Source organism: Desmodus rotundus, chromosome 1 (assembly GCF_022682495.2).
Source record: "Desmodus rotundus isolate HL8 chromosome 1, HLdesRot8A.1, whole genome shotgun sequence".
NCBI classification, from domain to species: domain Eukaryota; kingdom Metazoa; phylum Chordata; class Mammalia; order Chiroptera; family Phyllostomidae; genus Desmodus; species Desmodus rotundus.
The window spans coordinates 43,224,389-43,243,411 of record NC_071387.1 but is presented as its reverse complement, the minus strand read 5'-3'; the positions used below and the strand labels follow the sequence as shown (position 1 = coordinate 43,243,411).

Below are 19,023 nucleotides of genomic sequence, written 5' to 3'. Positions count from 1 at the left end.
CAGCTTCGGAGTGCCTTTGATGTTCTGACAACAGAGAGCAGGTGATAAGGAAGCAGAAACCCCTGCACCCACACCACCTGCTACCAGCATCAACCGCTCTTCTCACCAGCTCATCCACATAGCTGGGCAGTGCTGTTTCTTTTAGGGAGAAAAGTGTACTTGGAACTTTTCTCAAGTTATTCTGTGTTGGTCTATCTCTCTCCTTTTTCAAGGACAGTAATTATCCTCAGGAATCTGTGAATTATTTTTCTTAAGAAGGCATTACAATTCCAGGACTCAAAGAGAACATCAGATGAGCCCAAGGTCACAGAACAACCAAAAGTGCCGAAACTCAGTACTTTCATTGAAAACTGTGGTCTTACTACCCAGTGGCCATGTTGGGGGTGAGGGGACAACCTGTTCCTGGACACTATGATCCTTTGCTCTGGGGGCCTCTGAGTCCCCTCTACCACAGTGCTGTTTACTGTCTAGGAATATGCCAGTGGCCCCTCCTCTGTCTTCTGCTCCCCAGAATGATCCCTCCCTGGGCTTCTCCTCCGTAAGTTGGTGAAAAGTGCTGTAATTATTTCCTAATGTGCCATTCTCTGCCTGCTCCAAATTCATGTTTTCTGACACCTTGGTGTTCTCCTTAAAGTATTTCTTTTGTTACTAACAAGCCTGCAGTAACCCCCTAGTGTCTGCAAATAACGACTCTCTGATTCTTGTCAGGGCCTAACAGAAACTTCTGGTGGATCCCACTCACATCCATGTCTCCTGACCTCTCCTCTGCCTTCTTTCCTGTTGCCCGTCCTTCCCGCCCAGAAGCACACACTAAGGTCACTACAAACCCACTTTGACTTCAAGCACTTCCATGCTTCTCACGGAACCACTTGGGTGAAAAAGACCATCTCTTTTCTCCAGTGTTTCTCATTTGTTCAGTCTCGTTCAACGACATTTCATTTCTCTTAAATTAATTTTCCTTTTGTCATTCAAACCTGAAAACACTCCATTTTGTCTTTGCAAATACAGTGCTTCCTGATCACGTCCTGGCACATCAGAAACTACCACTGTCTCCCACAGTCACCTGTGTTTCTGACCGTGAGGACCTTCCTTCACACAGCACACCCAGCGCCACCCACACTTCAACCCGCTCCAACCACTCTTCCTCATTGCCCTTTGTATTTCAAAACTTCAGCAAAAAATCCTTACAAGTGAATTTTTACAATGAAATATTGAAGTGATTTCCCCCAAATTCGATGGTTTTCCCTAAGGTTTAAAAAGAAGAGAGAGAGAAGGAACTGGAAGTTCATTTAGTTGTCACTTGAACAAAACATTGGAGTGGTCACTCTCACCCCATGTCTAAGCACACTCGGATAAACTTGTGTCTCTTCACAGTGTGGAATTTTAGGGCTAAAAAGGAACTTCAGTTCGGTCACCTCATTTGGTAGGGCAGGAATGAGGCCTGAAGACTGAAGTAAGTTAACCCAGGCCATATATAGAACAGAAGAGCGGCTGCCTATCTCCTAGCAAAGAAGTCCTTCCTGCCGTATGCAGTGCTGTTCTGGTGGGGCTCTCCTGCTCCCCCACTGCATCCGAAGATATTTGATAAAATGCAAATAGCTTTAACCTAATTGTGATTGCCTTCTTTACCTTTGCCATTTTTTTCCCTCCTTGAAAGAACATTCCAGAATTTATCTGCATAATTAGCAGTACTGGTACTCTCTCAGTTCTCCTAATGTCAGAGCCATAAAGAGGAGAGAAAAGCACAATGGAAGGGGTGTCACACGGCCTGGGTTCCAGTCTTGGTCCCACGTGTGGTTCATTTCACGCTTCTGGCCAAGTTACTTAACCTGCCTAGGCCTCTGTTTCCTTGTCAGTAAAATTAGCGAGGCGCACTAGCCACACTCCCCTTGTGCGCTCAGGACCACGTGGCCCCCTCCGTACAGGAAGCAGGGACTTACTACCTTTATATGGAATTGCATATTTTCCTCTATTTACCCCAAACATTTCAAACTCTACATACCATCAGTTTTTTCAGAAACAGAGCCTTTGATAAAGATAGAAAACAAAGATAACATTTACTTTCACTAAAACTAAAATCAGGAATTATCATAATAAAGTATCAGAAAATTCAAAACATCCTAAATTACTTCTATCTATAGTGACATAAATTTGCTTTCAGATATTTTTGCCTCATTTTGAACCCTGACATAGAATAAAACTTTGTTCGTTATTCTGATTGGTGTAGGAGGCCATTGATATTAGCAACAAAGGCTGAATTGTAGATTCTTTTCTAGTAGATAAAACATTTAAAACCAGACAAATGTCACCTAACAGAGATGCTAAGATACCTGATATAATAAATTTCTAATACTGACTTTTAATTGACCAGCTGATTATTTGTGAATGATTTTTATCTTAAAAAGTTTTTTAATTATAAGGTATTTGACACTGAAGAAATAAAGAGAGAAAGTCCATGGAGAAAAGATGGTAATCGGGGATATAGCTGGAAAAATTGCGTGAGAGGCCGGTTCGTGGTCTAAGAGAAACAGTGCTGGCGAGAATGGACCGGGCACTTCTCTGGTCTGTGGAGAGTATTCCTTCACCCTAGGGGGGAAGAAAGTCCGACACTGATTACTACTGAACAAGGCATCCTGACACCACTGAACCATGAATGTATTATTTAATCTAATTACTCTTTTGCAGAAATGTGTTTAAGAATGCATGAACTTTCAGGTTAATGGCTAATTAATGACCGTCTGTCTCTTTCTCTCGCTCTCCTCTGTGGCCATAGGATGCTCTGGCCAGTTGTGACGTGAATGGGAATGACTTGGACCCAATGCCTCGTTACGATGCAAGCAACGAGAACAAGTAAGGCCCAAGGGAAGGGTGGCTGGCGTGTGGCTGGCAAGGAGCCTTACTCTCTGCTTTTGCTGGGGAAAATACTTTTTTTCTTGGAAATACTTGGTAACAAATGATCCCTAATTTGCTCCAAGATAAACAAGCATCTTTCCACTGAAGCTTCTGGGTAATAAAAAGGAGTGGTCCACATAATAAGAATCATTGCAGACAGAAAGAGAGAACACTCAGAGAATGGCTCAACATTTCCAAATTTTGAGAGTAGAGCTAGGGAACATTGCCTTTGAGTGGTTATTGACCTGTGACCCATTTATTTAGGGATGGGGCACTTAAAGGGAAAGGCAAACAAAGTATCCCCCAAAAGAGTTCTTTGGTAAATTCAACAGATTTGATTGAATTCTGTACTTGAGGTCTCTTTCCTCTCCTCTTCCCTGTAGTGATGGCGTTTTCCACTAATATACCTGGAATACTTACTAGGCTTGCTGCGTGCGGAACGCATTTCTTATCTCCACAGTCAAGAGCCATAGAAACCCATTTGACCACATTTACACTTTCCAGTTAGTACAGTAGCTTTTGTGAAAGCAATTGAAAATGCACATCTATTCGATAAGGTAGAATATCTTAACATTCTCCAGGAAGTAAATGAAAATGGTATTTCTTGCTTATAACGATATAAGTTTTTTAAAGGTTATGGATATTTCTAATCTCTAGATCCCATTAACTTTTTTCCTTTTACTGCAGAGCTCCTTCAGCCCTAATGCTGCGATTTAGATATTATCACTTGATTTGTATTTGCGTGTTTTAGTTCAGGATTGCAGACGTCTTAAGAGTGCTGTTGTGCCCATCTGTCACGTACTATTTCCAGCCTGTATTTCTTCCGTAGGGAAAAGTTTCTCAGCTAGGGTTATTTAATTGAGTCAATAAGTTTAGATGAAATTATATGACCTAGATAATTGTGACTGTACATGGGATTTTTTCCCTTTTCTTTTCTTTGTACCATCTACCAGGGAGCCTTAAAAAAGTTACTGTGGAAAATATGCTGATTATTAATATTAACAACTGAGTGAATATTGTGGAGCAGATTTAGTGGTGAAAACATTAGCCTGCAAATGGACATATAAATAGAATTTTCTAGAACTTTCTAAAGAGAAAGGGAACTACATGAAACTTGCTTTCAGACCTGGTCAGTGCTGTCTAGATTACACTGTGTAAAGTTGTGTTGAATTTCACACAAAGGATTATAGTGTGAGACATTGAGCTCATGCATTTAACCTAATGTGCAAGTTAGCGTGAAACACTGAAGAAAAAACTTGAAGCTTCAGTAAAGTCATTGCTAATAAATACCAGTGTACTGTCTACTCCACTATAACAATACATATTCATTCCTAAAAATACCTGCACTCTGCAAAGTCTAAACCACGAGGAATAAGCAAATGGAATTGGAGCTCAACACTGAAAAACTTCATCAGGGACACACACAAAAATGATTAAAACCAATCCCAATTTTATCCATGTAAAGTGATTAAGAAACATATAAAACTACAATCCTACGACACTCTACCTTCAAAAAGACCTGAAGTTTGTTTGTGGAAGAGTGTGCCCATTAGCTCAACTCCTCCTCACCTGCCTACGCTTCTGTGTGCAAAGTTAAAGAATAATAAGAAAAAAAGAGATAAAGATTTATATTTTTATGAAGAACAGAGAATAGAAAGGAAAACTACAAAGGAGACTGGGAGGAAAGGGGGGAAGTTAAGCAGAGGGTAGGACTCCACCAGGATGGCCTTCGGAAGCCCGGCAGCACGAAAGCTACTCTGAAATGGGAGGAGGAGGATCTGAAGTCACAAGGGAAGTAGCAGCCTGACGCGGGCGGTAGGGACCTCTGTGCTCCTGTGGTGTGGAGCACGGTGTGTCTGTAGTATTTGTACAGGGCTTAGAACCGCTGGGCGTGTTTTCTACATTTGCCTAGAGTTTAGGGGACAAAATTGTATGCAAACCAATGCAAATTTCACATGATGTTCAAACATATCAGCCATTGTTGATCAATTGCTTAGATGTAGCAATCAAAAGATGCGTTTTTAAGGCAAGCAGTGTAGCAGAATTGACTGTACTATATCCATTACCTAAATTTTTTTTATCCTCACTTGAGTACATGCTTATTGATTTTAGAAGGGAAGGGAGGGGGAGAGAGAGGGAGAGAAACATCCATCCATTGCCTCCCGCATGCACCCCAACCGGGGACCGAACCCATTACCCAGGCATGTGCCCTAACCAGGAAACAACCCACAACCTTTCACAGTTTTCGGAAGGTGCTCCACCCACCTGAGCCCCACAGGCCGGGCCATTATCTCAATTTATCCCGTCAACATTTGTGTAGAGAAAAGAGAAACAGAAAAGCTATAGAAAGGTCTAGATCATGTTTACACCCAAAGCACCCTTGTCAGGATGTCAAGGAACAGGAAGGCCCACAGATAGAAAATGAAAGCGCGCTGTGCTGTCTAGTCGGTTCTCTGAGTCTACGTGCGCTGAGTTTTCACACTGAAGTCTCAGTGGTGATGGGGACTGGTCTCCGAGGGGGATCTGACCTGTGACTAACTTTGCCAACCACAAAGTCCACATGTAAAGACAATCCTTCGAGTATTAGCTTTGATGGCTTTTTACAGTCTGCCTTTGAAAAATTGTATCCTTTGTAAGGGTTCCTCTTACACTTGGCCACTCCCCAAGGCCTTTGTTAAGGAGTGTCACAGTGGTCTGCTCACGCTGGCTGTTCTGGTGTGTCCTGTTTTGACCCATTTGAAGCACTGTCCGTGGTGCATGGAGTATGGTGTGAGTCTGATTATTGGGAGACACGGGAACTGTCCCAGATGTGTGCTTAGGTTTGTAGTCTTGAGTGTAGAATATGGCATTTTCAGAGGTGCAACCACAGCACTGTCTACTTCTGTTTTGTGACAGTCAGCAGTCACCTGGGGCATCAGATGTCCCTTTACCTCCTCTCAATAGTGCTGCCCGATTTTTTTTTATTGGCTGACCGTGAGCATGTATTCAGATATTTCGAGTTAAAATATCCTCTCTGTCTGTTACACCATAACCATAGATAGGGCTGATGGACCTGTCTTTAAGCATGGCTCCATAGACAGATAATTCTGTTCGAAGAGAGGTCACTTGGCATCAGGGAATAAGAGTGGGTTTGTAGTTTAGAAGAGTTGACTTGCCTTGGCTCTCCTTCATTAGCTTTACAGTCTTTGGCCTAACTTCTCTGAGCTTTATTACTTGTTAAATCTCTAACATGTGCATAATAATACTTCTAAGGGGTAGCAATAAAGTATCTAAAACCAAGCATACTGCTGCCTGTATAATAGGTGGTAGATAATTATAGCTGTTATTAGAATTGTGTTTTATTCCTCTATCCAGTTCTTGATAAGTAAGGGGTTAAATTTATAATTACATCAAAATACATATGTATGTGAACATTTAATATTTAAAGTTTGACTTGGAGGTCTTTTTTTTTTTTTTTACCATGGTTAAAGGTTCTGTTAGGTCTTTCTGCTTCTTTATGGGCTGGGAGCTATGATTCATTGTCTATAGTAAATCTGCTTTTCATTAATTCCATTTTCCCACCTCCCTCATGGAGCATGAGTCCTTGAATTTGATGTAAAATAGTGAAGGGGAAGAATTTCTAATCATCATCAGAATAAGGAAGTTGAGGCATTGACTATGCAAGTGCCTCCTCATTGTACTATCTGACCAGTGGCGTCAAGAGTGTATTTGAAACTATTTCATATGTGGCGGCATTTTTCCATTCATCCAACAAGTGTTCATTGACACCCCACTTTGTGAATGATGATGCTGTGCTAAATGCTGGGAGGGTGCAATGGTGAAATAATAGAGGCTACTAACTAGTGGGTTGATTGGGTCCACGGCCATACCACCCTGAACACACCCGATCTTGTCTGATCTCAGAAGCTAAGCAGGGTCGGGCCTGGTTAGTACTTGGATGGTAGACTGATGGCTTGATTGGGAGATGACTTAGTAAGAAGCTGTAATGCCTGAAGCATTTCCAGTACTAATAGAGAATGTACTGCCACAACTTTATGCAAACCATTTCTCTTAGAATTACATGAGTACATTTCCAGTGTCAAAGCTTTGGGGTGAAGGTAATCACCTCTGAAGTACAAGAGTTATAAAAATCCCTTTCTTGTCACTTTCCCAAGTCCCCAAATGGTCATGTGTCAGACCTAAATAACTGATACTAAAGACACAGCCTTATTAGGGGAGACCATACAACTAGTCCTCCAATTCAGCCTCGCCACCATCCATATTAGCTTTCTGAGTGAAGCAGACTGTATTGTTCTAGGCTTCCGAGAGAAGATGCCTCTCTCTAAATGGAACAGCCTCCTGGCATTTCATACCACCACTCCCATTTCTGAGAGATGAATTATTGATGCCTGAGTTAGATTGTCCCTTCCCTAGGTTGCTTCTTGTTAAATGTCCCCTCTCCTTAAAAGTCATAGCAACACATTTAGTAGGAAATGAGACCACAGCACCATATTTTGAGTGTGTCATATATGGGCCCAGAATCTAATTCCTTTTAGAAATAAACCAACCCATAGGTTAAAGACTCATTTCCAAAAGGAATGGATTTTTCGTTCTGTTTCTTATCTCTGTCTATAGGAAGACTTACACAGGGTGGTACTTTAGTCTGCTTTCACACAGAATCTCGGACCTTAAGACTGTTGCCATGTTGCAGAAAATGAAGTGCGTGCGGCCTGCCTTACTCCTGTAGGTGAGGACTGTTGTGGGAGGGGGTGTTCCAAGACAAGTGTTGTCCGATTGTACGGAAATATTTTACTTCAATCTGAGAGAAACAAAAAACCACTTTAGATCTATGGCTTTTATCTCTATGACCTTAATACTTCTTAATGTGGAAGCATTATTTCTTCATACATAGGATTTAGCCAAATATGTTAAGATAATATTACCTTATAGCTAAGCAGATCAGACAAAAACTACCAGAAAAAAAAATAGGGCCATTATAAGAGGCTGATTTGTTTTCTAAATATTTTCAAAATAACAGCTACAGTATACTACGTAGTACTTACCACATCAGTGATTATCAAATGTATTTATGTAACGTGTCTACAAATGTACAGATTAGGTGCTGAATGTATACAAAACAGACAGCTGTGAACAGTATCTGACACTTTTCATATACAGCCATGGATTTTATGTCCATGAAAGACGCTGCAGTGACTATTTTAGAAAATTCATTTCTTTTATGTGGGTTCATGATACAATCAATACATTGAGGTAGGTTAACAATTTTGACCATCTTGTAGGTTCTGGGAACACTATCTGGGTGCTGGGGGCCTCACAGAAAGTTGTAGTGCAATAGGAAAAGTCCTCTCAGACCAGAAGCCCGCCATCCCGCTCCCTTCCTCTGCGCAGCCGCCCACCACCGCATCCTGACAGTGCTCACCACTGAAGTCCTCCCCTGTAATAGCTCTCCAGAGACACAGCCCCCCGTCCATCCCTCCACACTAGCCTTCTGCTGGTCTCCCCCTTCTCTCGCCTGCATCCTTATAAAGATCTCCTAAAAGGCTTCTCTGTCTCCAGTCTCACCCCATCCTACTGAGTGATATTTCTGAACCAAAATAAGAACATTAAAATCTTTTAATGTTTTGATAATATTGTTAAAAATGCAAGCCCCTTCAGGACCCCACTCCTCCCTCATTATAAGGTCTGGTCTGCTCAGTGTTGTCTACTCTTCCTCCTTCTTTTTTATTTATTGGTCTGTCAGGACTTGGGGAGCTCCCTGAATGTGCCACAACTCTTCAGCTTTTCACCAGCCACACCTGCATGTTTCCTCCCCACTCTGCCCTGCCCTTCCTGCCCCCACCCTGCAGTTCACACCAGTTCCCCGGTGATGCCTGCGCTCAGCCTCCCTCGTCCCCACTGGCTGCCCTCCACTGGGTTTTCACAGCAGCTGTGGAGTTACTTCTTCATAAAATCTTTCCTCTTCTAGATGCGATCACATTTACCAAGCTAGGGAATAGAGAGGCAAGACCAGATCCTGAGAAGAGGATTAGTTTGAGACAAAAAAGGTTTGGCCTTACTTACAATACTAGGAGTATCTTCCTTAATTGGCTCATCTAGATGAATTAGCAAAATGTGTCCCAATCGAAGTAGTGACCTATTAAGTGGTGTTTTCTCATATAGTGGTTGCAGTCCTTTTTTTTAACCTTTCACCCTACACTGTACCCCTGAAAGCTGATTTCTCGAGACTGCATTAGTGGCCTCCCTTGCCTTCTGGGTTCTGATTGGGTTTGGCCAATGGAAGGCTCAGGCAGGAGATCAGTGGGATGCATAAGTGGGAAGAAGGGGTATTTATTCTCTGCTCCCTCCTTCCCGGGGCACTGGGAGTTACCTGCATCCCTAAAGATTACAATTCCTGGCAGGTGGCCCTAGGACTGACCTCCTAAGAGCTGCCCTTTGTGGGTATCAATAACCACTTCTTCCCCAAGGCGCTTTAAAGCTAGGGGTTCCGGTGTCACTTACTCTGGAATGCTGCCCTATTCCCTATTGGTTTCCCAAACCCTATCCCCATCTTTACATGGGCCCCATGAATAAATTTTTCTCAAGTTACTCAGAATAAAGGAGCCCCAAGTTTCCTGACTGGCCTGTGACTGACAGATATGTTAGTCCTTTAGCCTGGTGTCTTTGGTAAGTGAAAAAATGTTTAGACACCTCTAAGAAAGAAAATACTTGGGCATATAAATAGGATTTGTCTAAATGCTGGTTTATTCTCTAATGAGAGTGGGATAAATATAGAAAATGGTTATCTAACCTAGAATTCCCATATACCTGTCACCAGAAGTATAAATATTCATGTTCGTAAAGCGCCTCATTCGTTATTCTGGGCTCCTGAGCGTGAGAGTGAAGCCGGTAGGCCCCTCTGTTCTTCCCTGTGTCGTCTGGGTGTGCTGTCCCGGAGGGCTTGGGGGCTCACGCCCGTGGGGCTCTCAGTAACAGTGTTGATAAAAGGTCTGATTGATGCTGTAGATTAAAGTGAGATTTGGGCATAATTTATGCTAACCCAATGCACTATTGACATGCATAATTGATAGTTGCGTCAATTTAAATATCTTATTTAAAAAACAAACGCACAAATTCCTGAGGCCTCTAAAGCAGATGGAAATTGCAGTCTGGGAGAGAGATAAGTATCAAGTATCCTTTTTAAATAATGGATTAAGCATTTGAGCAGGGTTTCCAGACAGGTGTATTTATTTGTCTTTCTCTTTTAATCTTCTCCTCCAACTGCCACCTTGGACCTGTATATTTCCCCTTGTTTCCTTATGCCTAGTCGTACTTAAAACTTAGAGCAGGAAGACCTTGAGAAGTCCATACTGGGGTGTTATTTGTGTTATTGCAGAGCATTAGGTAAGGCATCCAAGACTTTTCAAATGTGACCAGCCAGATTGGACACTCATGTTAGATGCTGAACAAGAAGGCACACTGAGGGGGGGAAAGAGCCCTTGTTTTATGGACCTCACGCTGTACAGATACCAGAAGAAGAACATGCTGAAAATATAATCCAACTGCAAACTGGCTGATAGTTCACTTTAGTATTTTCAGGGTGCTATTTAGGTACCGGTTGCCTTCTCTTCTAATCAAATGCCTTCTAAGTTAAGGAACTAAAGTTGGAATTTTGTTATTGTAAGCTAACAGACTGTCAACATTTTTATATTTTAGCAACTAAGTTAATGACAGTAGAAGCCCATTGTACCGGTGTACTTGAGAGGTGTATGTGTTTAGTATCAGTGGTAGATGTGCATTTCAGTTGCAATCCTTAATAAAGGTGAACAGATAGAAAATATGTCCTTTAGATCAGAACATGTTTGATTAGTTCTCACAGCGTAGGTCACGAAAGAAGGCAAAGTGATGCAGGGGAAAATGCTCTGCTTTCCGATGGGGCCTGGTACCCGTCCCAGCCTTGTTGTTCGCTCTATCAGTGGCCTTGGAGAAGCATTCTTATCAGAGCCTCTCTTGCCACATCAGCATCGCAATGTCCCTGTTTAACTTAAACAACAAACCAAAGCCTCTATAAGTCTGCTGGGTTGCTATTTGACTATATTTGAATGCAATGTAAGCAACGGCTAATAAAATTAGCATATCTGCATTGTGTCTCATTACTGCTCACAGCCACCCACATCAAAGATAATACCTAGACAGAGGTGAAGTGCCTGATGGCACCAAGTGGCGGTCAGAATTTGAGCGCCTTGTTCGCATGCCATCTGTATACCTTCATAGCTACGTTACCCTGTGGTCAAGTAGATGAGAAGTCAATCCCTGTGTTGAGCACATGCTTCAGTAAGTTTACTGCCTTGGGAGACCTGGAATACCAGATCGGTGCCCCACTGTGATCGGTACACACTCCACAGCCCGGCTCTACCAAGTGCTGGTACTCGGGGCCCTGTTTCTCCAGAGAGTGGGGATGGGTCCACAGAGATTGCCTTCACCTTATGTATGTGTGACTTTGAACAAGTCACAAAAATCATTTCTTACAGAAAATGATGATATAGATCTGACTTCACCATGATACTGTTCTGTGGAAATAAAAAGGCCACCCAAGTGAGACTAGAGGCTACCGAACAGAGCTTACTCTAGCAAGAGGGTGAGCTATTATCACTTGAAGGCAGACACAGGACTGGGAAAGCTTTATAGTTAAAAAAAAAAAAAGAAAAGAAAAATGAAGGCTTTAGGTATGGTTTGATCAGGGGTTGGCATGGGAAAGCTGAAGCTTGGGTGTCCTCAAAAAATTCTACTAGTATGTATTAACAGGTTGGGTTTTTTAAATTAAATTTGAATGAGTACCAGATGGTCATAATGTTTTGGAAACTACATAAACATGCCACAGGTATGGATGTCATTAATATTATTTTAAGGGTGATAATAATTAAGTAATAAGATCAAGTTGTAGTCTAGTTCTTAGAGGGCAGGTCAGTAGTTTTCCCATTGCTCTGCATGGAGATTCGGACTGTTTGAGGTTGGCATCACATAAGCTAAGAGATGCTTCTCAGTGGCTTTGCACCTAAACAACAACTCCCAAGAGTACAGAGTGGGCTGTAAAAGAAAGATTCTCTGCAGGAGGAAAAGACCGTGCCTCCAGAGAGCCTCTGGGCATCAGAAATCTCCTTCCCTAAGGAGGGTTTATGGTCTTGTGTCCTGTTTTGGGGACTTGTGGCGAGTTGTCTTGCCTATAGAACACTGAAAATGGCACAAAGGAACTGAGACGAGCGTTGGGCTACTTGTGATTTTTTCCATCCTGTCCTGAATCCCCACTTTCTCATTATAAGCTGCCATCTCATGAATTTTAGAAAAGACTGACCTTTGTCAGAAGAGTTTACCTTATTCTATTTTTAGACAACCCTATGCTATCTGTGTATAATTTATATATGCTAGTAAGTGCACTTGAATTTGCATGAATTGCAGATAAAATACCTTATGATGACATCCTGGGCTGAGATTAGCTGACTGCCAAAGATTTTTGTATGACCTTTTTGCTTTTGGTTGGTTTTTCCTCCTCCTTGGTCCATCTCCACAGGGTCCCTGCCCCCGCTTCCCTGTCCCAATTACCAAATAGAAACTCTCATTTTCTCCCCAGCCCTCCAGCAGCCCCTGTGTCAGGTTGCTCTGGCATAATGTTGTCATCCCGCAGAGAAGGAAGCACGCATTTGTGTCTAGCAGTTGCCCACTGTCGGCACCCGTTCACATAGTTTGCACTAGGCGATCGGACTGGAACGCGAGTTGCGCAGCAGTTTTCTTTGTGACGTGTGTTGTTAATTGCATTGCATATCAGACTCTTTCATAAAATTTATTTACTTCTTTCCTAAATAAATAAGTCCCTTTAATGGTTTTTGAAGAATGGGAAATATTTGAAACAAAAACTCTTGATTGTTTTTATTTTCTGTCTTTTATCCACACATCTTTGTTATCACATAAGGAGCATTGGGGGAGGTTGGGTAGTGGAGCATCTGAGAAGGAACTGGGATTTGAATGGGAAAAAAAAAATCTAAGAATGAGAGGACTTGACTTCGTTGCACTTTTATTCAAATGGAGACAAAAGCGTCCCCAAAGTGAGGGACAATCTCAGAAGCAGCTCGTTATCATGTAAACTTTTTGCATCTGTCTTATTATCTACACTTTGAATCATTTATGGGACAGTGGAGGCCCCTTTATTGTAACTGTAGTTTTTCCCAATGTAGTGATGCCAGAGCGACTGTATTTATTTCATAGATAGGTTGAGTTTGTATCAAATTGTCCAGCCCTCCATGGGGAGTAATATGAGTGGCATTATTTTGGTGGAACCGCTTTCCACAACATGGATATGTAGGGACAAGACCTATTTTTCCTGCTGTTGTGTTTGTAGGGATGTTCATTTGTGTGTGTTGAAATCTTTGCCACTCCAGTGCACATACAAGAAGGCATTCAGATAAGGTGTTGCAAATTATATGAATATTCTTTATATTTTATCATCCTGCCTACTGGTTTTATATCAGTTGGTTCAATGTATCAATATCTAATTTCCCCATCGTGTTTCTCTGAGCTTCTGTTAGAATCCCCATTGCAAAACTTATTTCTATTATAAGGGGCATTAACTCATGTTTAGTTCATCCTTGTGGAAACAGAATACTCACAACTTTACATCTGTTATGGCTTGACCTTGTAGGTAAAGGGAGATTAGCGAGATGTTTGTTAACAATGGTACTCATATCTTAAATTCATGTTTTCCTTATAAGATTTGTAGGTTTCTGAAATCTGTATAAATATAGCACATATGGATTTCCCACATATATTTGGAGTGAAATGGGAAAATGTGTATGGGGAAGGGAGACCCATGTAACTGCTAGATGAGTTAAATACAATCAAATGATTATTAACTTTTATACAACAGGGGGATGTTTTGAGCAATACCCTGTAAAAGCATGCTTACGGTGATACATGGACAAACCCTGCCTGTTGTTCATGCTTGAAAAGTTAATGCCTGTCATTGTCGTAATTTTAAAAAATCAATAAACAAGAGCTGCTTATTTGGTTTTCCTGTAAACAACTTCTATAGCTTTGAGAAGCTTGGTACATGATTTGGGCAGCAGAGTGGAGAACAACTTTGTTCCCAAAGAAACCTTGGCTGGTTTTGCCTTGGGCTAGAAACCCATCAAAGTCTAAATAGAGTTCAGGAGGGTCAGAATAGGTTTTCCATGAGATAATGAGAGAAAAGGGCAGGTTTTATGGCTCCTCGGCTGGCATTAGTCCCTCCAAGTCATCTCAGATCTCACCTTCTCCAATACCAAAGAACCATCAACCGAGAATAATAATTTATCTAGAATTTTAGAATTCATAAAGCATTTTTACATATATTCTGACTCGAATTGGGAAACTTCATGTGAGATAGGTAGTGGGTAATTCCGTCGGTCCCTCAGTATCTGAATCCTTTTTCATGTGTAAGGGATGTCTGTCTGAGGAGTCTGGATGGAGAGCCAACACTACTCTGCAGTGTGGCGGCCGAAAATGCCAGATTCTGTTAACTTGCTCAGCCTCCCTTGCTCTGGTCGATGACATAGCCATGTGGCCTAGGTTCTAAAAGCCAGTAGTAGCACCTGTTCAGGTTAGCAACAGAAGAGGCCAGGTAAGCTCTCACTCACTCGCATGTGTTTTTCTTCCTCTCCCCCTCAGTAAGTCTTACAGAGAAGCTGGTGTTTCTCTCCATCCTCAGGCACCGCCTCGCATATACTGTGCTCCCACAACTCCGAGGTCCCCCCTAGCCTTTTAATAAACCATGTTTGTGCTTAACTCAGTTACAGGAAAGAACCTGAAATTCAAAGTTATCGGAGCCCTTTCTTTCCAGAGGGAGAAAGCAACATCCACTGCAGGTTCACGTCGCTTACGCAAGCGAGCCCGGCCTCCAGAGAGCGCTCCTGGTGCCACAGCACGCACTCTGGTTTGGAATGCAGTGCTAGGGGCTCTTCTGAATACAGTCATCATGACATTTCGGTCCCCGACAGACCACGCATGTGACGGCGGTCCCCTAAGGTTATAACGGAGCTCAGAAATGCCTGCTGCCTAGTCACCGCGCAGCCGGCGCGACATCGTAGTGCAGCGCATTACTCGCACGCTGGTGGTGACGCTGCTATAAGCAGACCTGCCGTGCTGCAGTCGTGTGAAAGTAGAGCATGCACCGTTATATGTGCTACAGTATTGTTAACGAGAATAAACAACTGTGTTACTGGTGTCTGTGTTTACCGTATTGTGCTTTTCATCATTACTTCACTGGGTACGCTTTTTACTCACATAAAAAAGGTTTGCTGTCAAACAGTATGCTGTGTTATGCCCGCAGTCACCTCGCACATACTGCATCCACCCTGTCTCTTGTTCGCCTCGTTTTCTCTCGTGCTTGATTGGATCCCGTGGTGTTTTGTGTAAGGGCAGGCTGCACGGGCCGCAGTCCAGCAGCAGGCTGCTCCATCTAGGTGGGTGGAAGAGCACTCTGTCACGGCTCCATAGTCAAACTGATGGCCCAGAAGTGCATTTGTCCAACCGCATCCCCATCATTAAGCAGCACATGACTGTGTATTGTTCATAAGCAGTAGACACTTTTTAATTCATGGAAATAATTGTAGTTTATGCGAATTTAGTGCTTATGTCAGGGAATGTAGTCTTGCAACAGATTGTTTGAATACCACCTAGGAGAATAGCACGTAAAAAATGAAACTGGTAATACACTTATGGTATGGAGAAAATTAATATTGGATCCATCTCTTAACTAATACAGTACAGCAATCAAAATAAACTATCAGGCAGGATGTGATTGCGAGACCGTTGGTTTGCCCCAAGTGTTTCATGGAACCGCCGCGTCTGCTGATGGATCTCACACACTGCCCAAGTATCACTCAGGAGGCTGTGTGAAGTGGCTGTAACTCCCTCTTCCACAACTAAACCCTGTTTTAAAATCTATTTCAAATTATTTTAGAGGGTGGGACTTCTCCTTAAAGTGGATTTGAAGTAAGAAGCTCTGTGGATACAAAACAAAACCACTGTGAACCAGCGCTGCAGACGGTAGGAAGAGGGTTCCGAGGTGTGGTTGTAGGAGGCGGGCAGAAAGCTGGGGGAAGCCTTCTGGGGGTGGTAGCATTCGTGGGTCTTGGAAAGTGACTGATTAAAGGGAGTAATCGTTACTGAGAGAATGTCTGTGATGGCCAAAAGTGTCTCAGAATTAGTCATTTTGCCATCTTCTTTTTTGTATGAAGAGGAGCCAGAAATTTCTTATTTTTCCCTAGAGCTCTTCCTTTATCAGAAAACTCAGATCTAAACATGTTTTTCCTCTCTCGTCCAGCCCTTCATGACTAAGTCCGAACTCTTTAGATGTACACAAAAAATGCACACTATGTCCAGTATCTGTTAGCCTCACCACTTACCTCACAGTGCGTTACACTGCAGTTTTCACTTTCTTGTATAGCTGTCTGAGAATAGCATTTTTCATTGGTGCCGCAGACTGCTAAATAGTAGGCACTCAGTAAGTGACTATACTGTTATTCCGCTGAGCTTTGAGACTGTGAAATACAGGATGTGATCCTGACGTTCATTGTGATTATTACTAATTTAGCCCAGTTGGAAGCTGAATATCACTCCCTCCTTGCTCTGTCATTGCCCCCTTTTTACTGGAGAAAACCAGGGAAGGGTCAAAGGCCATGAAATGCAGAATATTCAGATTTTATGGGTGACTTTAATAAACCCAACCAGAAATAAAAGTTTTAAATGAATTTAATTTGTTCCTATTCTTATATTCCAAATTAGTTTGTAAAATTGCCCTGTTATTTTTATTTTTTCTATTCGTTCTAAATGAACATAAATAACTAATAGTTTCAGTAACAGGGAAAAAACCTTTCCTTTATACTGAATACTTTTACAAGTATTTTTCATAGCTAAAATTAAGAAGCTTCCATTTAACTTTGAACAACAGAGTACAATTTGCATTGCTAGTTACTTGGGTCTGTGCTCATTAACATCAACTGATTGTCATTCTTAGCCATAAGAAGGGAAATTATAAATTAACCTTTGATTTCAGTTTTCTTTTTCCAGGTATTATGTGCTGGACTGTCTTGAAATCAGAATGTAAATCGAGTAATGTAAGCTTTAAGAACTTGTTTTCACTAAGTGATTTTAAGATAAAAAGGAGAAAAGGGCCATGTACATATAATGATGAGCAAAACTTCTGCAAAATTTCCTTGAGTGACTTGAAATCTAAAGAAAGTCAATCTTCCTCTCTTTTTTATCTCACATACACACACACCTTTCTTTATTATTATTGTATTGTGATTTATTAACTCTAATGTTGATCTTGAAAATTACGGTCAGCCTCGATTGGGTGGCTCGGTTGGTTGGAGCAAAGTCCTGTACATACACCAAAGAAAGGTTGCAGCTTTGATCCCTGGTCGGGCACATACCTAGGCTGTAGGTTCGCTCCCTGGTTGGGGTGCTTACGGGAGGCAAGTGAGCTGATGTTTCTCTCCCTCTCTCTGTTCTCCTCTCTCTAAAATTAATAAACATATCCTCAGGTGAGGATTAAAAATAATAATAATAATAAGGTCAAATCTCTTAAATATTTAGCATACGTAGGAAATAACTCAGAAATAATTGGATAACTTAAAAACTTCAGATTTAGAACTTAGCTGAAAAATTAGAAATAATAATCAAATGAGTTGTGTTGTATGTACTCAAAAAATAGCAATGGCTGAGGCCCGATATTTCTGTGTATATCTCTTACTAATATGAGAATATTAGGATTAATGAGAGGGGGAATAGACATGGCGATACTTTTGAACTGGGGTTACAAGGTAGAAATAGGGAAGTGTGGCTGAGCAGGACAGTTGTGCATGTGAAAGTCTGATATGGAGAAATAAGGCAAATGATTGTAGCAATAACTTGGCGTGAGTCTTTTGGCCACTGGGAGACTTCATTGCCTCCTGTATAAAATGCAGACCAAAATAGCTACTCGCAGTTTGCTGTGAGCATTGCAGATAACGCATCCTGACCGTTCATAGGCCTTGCTCGCCTGTGTAATAAGTCACGGTGTTAGAGCTCACTAGGGACTTTGTCGTCAGGAATGCCTAGCGACCGAGCTGCATGTGAAAGGAATCACTGGCACTTTTCATCCTGTCATTTGTCTACAGGAAGTTATTTCCACCCAGTTTATAACGTTTATATTCTAAATGTGCAAACAGTGGAAGTGGCATCTGGACTTTTTTTTTTTTTTGGCAGGGGAGGGCGTGGGTCTAAAATTCTCTTGGAAAGGTAAATGCATTTGAGAGCTACAGGGGTCGTCCTCACTCTAACGATTATTTCAGTGTCCTTTTCAAAGTCAGATTTTCATAGTACAGTCTCAAAACTGGAATACCCCTTCTCGGTGCGGTAAGAAAAATGATCGTAGTCTACCCGCTCTATGGAAAGAAACCACAGGTCTTTCCTCATGCATCTGCTGAGAGAACATAGGAGAGAACTATCACCATACATTTTGAAAGGAGTTCTTAGCTTTACTTGATTACTCCAAGGTTTTCTTGGCAAAATGTCTTAAGAGCTCATTTAATTTTTGCATTTTACTATATGATATATTTATTAGATTTGTACTAATTTGTTCTTCAAGCCAAAAACCCACGTGACTACAGAATTACTGTGATGACAAAGAGTCGCAGCAATAAAGCGGTGGAGAGTTGCCCTCCACGCAGACGTCTTCGTGTGTTCCTGAGTTTGCACTGTGCTCTCCTTCCTGATGCAAGAGAAAAGTTTTAAAACAGTGATTATTTCAACAGTCTTGTTCAAAATTTGATCTACCTTATTTTCACCAGTTGGTGACTGGTTACCATGGAAATGGAAATGGAATAAGCATTCCTCGTTTTAGATTCTCAGCTGCCCCATGCCAACTGAGAGCTGTAAATGCCATTTGGTTAACAGCAAGGATCCAGAATTCTTCCATTTTAAAGTGGCAGAGGGAGAGGAAAAGAAAATGTTTGCCAAGTCATTTTACTTTTCTCCCTTTGAAAAGGACACAGTTTTACGATCGTCTGAGCTATTAGTGACTGACGGTTATCGGACACACGCAACTCCAGCAGCGCCTCTCCTGTCTAATCAATTCACAGC

At 41.8% G+C, this 19,023-nt stretch overlaps 1 protein-coding gene across 5 annotated transcripts in view; it reads left to right on the top strand.

The window, feature by feature from the left end:
- The window catches only part of PCSK5 (proprotein convertase subtilisin/kexin type 5), a 421,805-nt gene that overhangs the window by 121,104 nt on the left and 281,678 nt on the right, over positions 1-19,023 (top strand). For all 5 annotated transcript variants that reach the window (XM_053923627.2, XM_045191544.2, XM_045191524.2 and 2 more), the window contains exon 5: positions 2,774-2,850. In XM_053923627.2, the coding sequence (XP_053779602.1) occupies positions 2,774-2,850 (77 nt within the window). The remainder of the gene's footprint in view (positions 1-2,773; positions 2,851-19,023) is intronic.